Genomic DNA, 1611 nt, shown 5'->3' on the forward strand with positions numbered 1-1611 from the left:
ACTCAGGATGACACCGGAACTTATAGACGACGGGGGTCATCCGAGGTCACAGGTGACTTTGTTGGTATAAATATTCGACCTGCGCATGCGCGAGACGGAAGATATCCAGTGTGAAGCACTGCCTCTGGCGGTCATCCAGGATTCATAGAACCGTAGTTACATTCGTAACTTTCGTTTTATCGTATGGGATCATAACCTATTTCCATATTTCTGAATAAACTACTGTGTGTGTGTGTGTGTGTGTGTGTGTGTGTGTGTGTTTTCATGACAATGAAGGAACAAGTCAGCGAGTGCAACAGTGAGGCTCATTGATGAGTTTTTAATGGAGCTCGAAAGAGGAACAAGAGATATCAGGCTTTGATACACAAACAACATTTATTATTAGATACAGTTTTGATGTTTTGATGTGATTTGTATGGAAGAAATATAGAAAATCAATCTTTAAAATTGAACGTGTGGCTCAGTTTATGTCAGAAATGAGACGCTCTACAAGTCACATGTGCCTCCTTGTACCTGGAGGCACTAGGACCCAGAGAGCTCCCTGCTCTCAGCTGTGAGGTACTACCTCCACTGCTGCCGCCTGTCTCTCTCTCTCTCTCTGTCCCTGTTTCGGATAGACAGGGTGTCTGCCTGCTGGATCGCTGCCTTTTCCCCTCTTTTCCTCCTCTGGACGCGGAGATCAAAGAGACTCCCAGCATCCAACAGCAGATGGAGGGCTTCCAAATACCAGCTAAGTCTCATCACCAGAGACCTCTGCAGCTTTTGGAGTAGTTTAGAGTTTTCTCCTCCACCTGAAGCACAGAAGTGATATCTTTTCCTGGTGAATCTTAATTTTCTTCTTCTTCTCTTTTGCAGCCTCGTCCTCTGAACTCTTTACCTCCTCCTCCCCCTTTTTTCCCTCTTTCACTCAGCTGTCACTCAGCCTGTCACTCTTTAGGATATCCCCTTCCCCTCTCTCTAGGGTTTCATAATGCTTCAGGATCTCATTCAGAGGCAGGGGTGGATTTCACCCCGCTGCTTTCTCCTGGTTTGAGAATCATGGACGAGTAATGAGCGGCGCTTGAGTCAACAGACTGTGGTGGGGGGGTCATGGAAATAACGAAAGGTCACGGGCCAAAGCCTCAAACTTTGAATAAATAAATACAAAATACTTTTTATTATCATCTTTTTAGCGGAAGCAGGTTTTTTTGGGGAGTATTTCTTGGATCTATTGTATTGACAATCATGGGAAACGCAGCAGGAAGCATGGAGGTGCCTCAAGGAAAGGAGGGCAAGGCGGCGGCATCGTCTGTGGCCCCTCCGGGCTCCACGGGCCCCCAGAGACAAACGGGGCTCAAACTCCCGATGCCACCCGAGGAGGAACTGGAGCAACGCTTCGGTGCAGTGCTGGTGAGTTGTGACACAGAGCAGCAGGCAAACACACACTGCAAAAAGATAACAAAGAATTTGGAATATGTTGGAAATGTGCACGTCCTCAGGACAAGCTTACCACAGTGCCAGGTACACAATGCCGCTGTGGAAAGATACATAAGAGGTCCTTTATACTGGAGCTTACTGCAGCATTAGGCTCACTGCAGAAGAATGAAGGGGGGGGGGGGGGGGGGGGGGGGG

General features: G+C 47.9%; 1 protein-coding gene across 6 annotated transcripts in view; it reads left to right on the plus strand.

Annotated features, from left to right (window-relative positions):
* Positions 1-609: 609 nt before the first annotated feature.
* fmnl1b (formin-like 1b) overlaps positions 610-1611 on the plus strand; it is a 24290-nt gene continuing 23288 nt past the window's right edge. For all 6 annotated transcript variants that reach the window (XM_031844214.1, XM_031844216.1, XM_031844211.1 and 3 more), the window contains exon 1: positions 610-1389. In XM_031844214.1, the coding sequence (XP_031700074.1) occupies positions 1225-1389 (165 nt within the window). In that variant the 5' untranslated portion in view covers positions 610-1224. The remainder of the gene's footprint in view (positions 1390-1611) is intronic.

This window comes from Anarrhichthys ocellatus, unplaced genomic scaffold (assembly GCF_004355925.1).
Source record: "Anarrhichthys ocellatus isolate YVR2014 unplaced genomic scaffold, GSC_Weel_1.0 scaffold4, whole genome shotgun sequence".
Lineage (NCBI taxonomy): Eukaryota > Metazoa > Chordata > Actinopteri > Perciformes > Anarhichadidae > Anarrhichthys > Anarrhichthys ocellatus.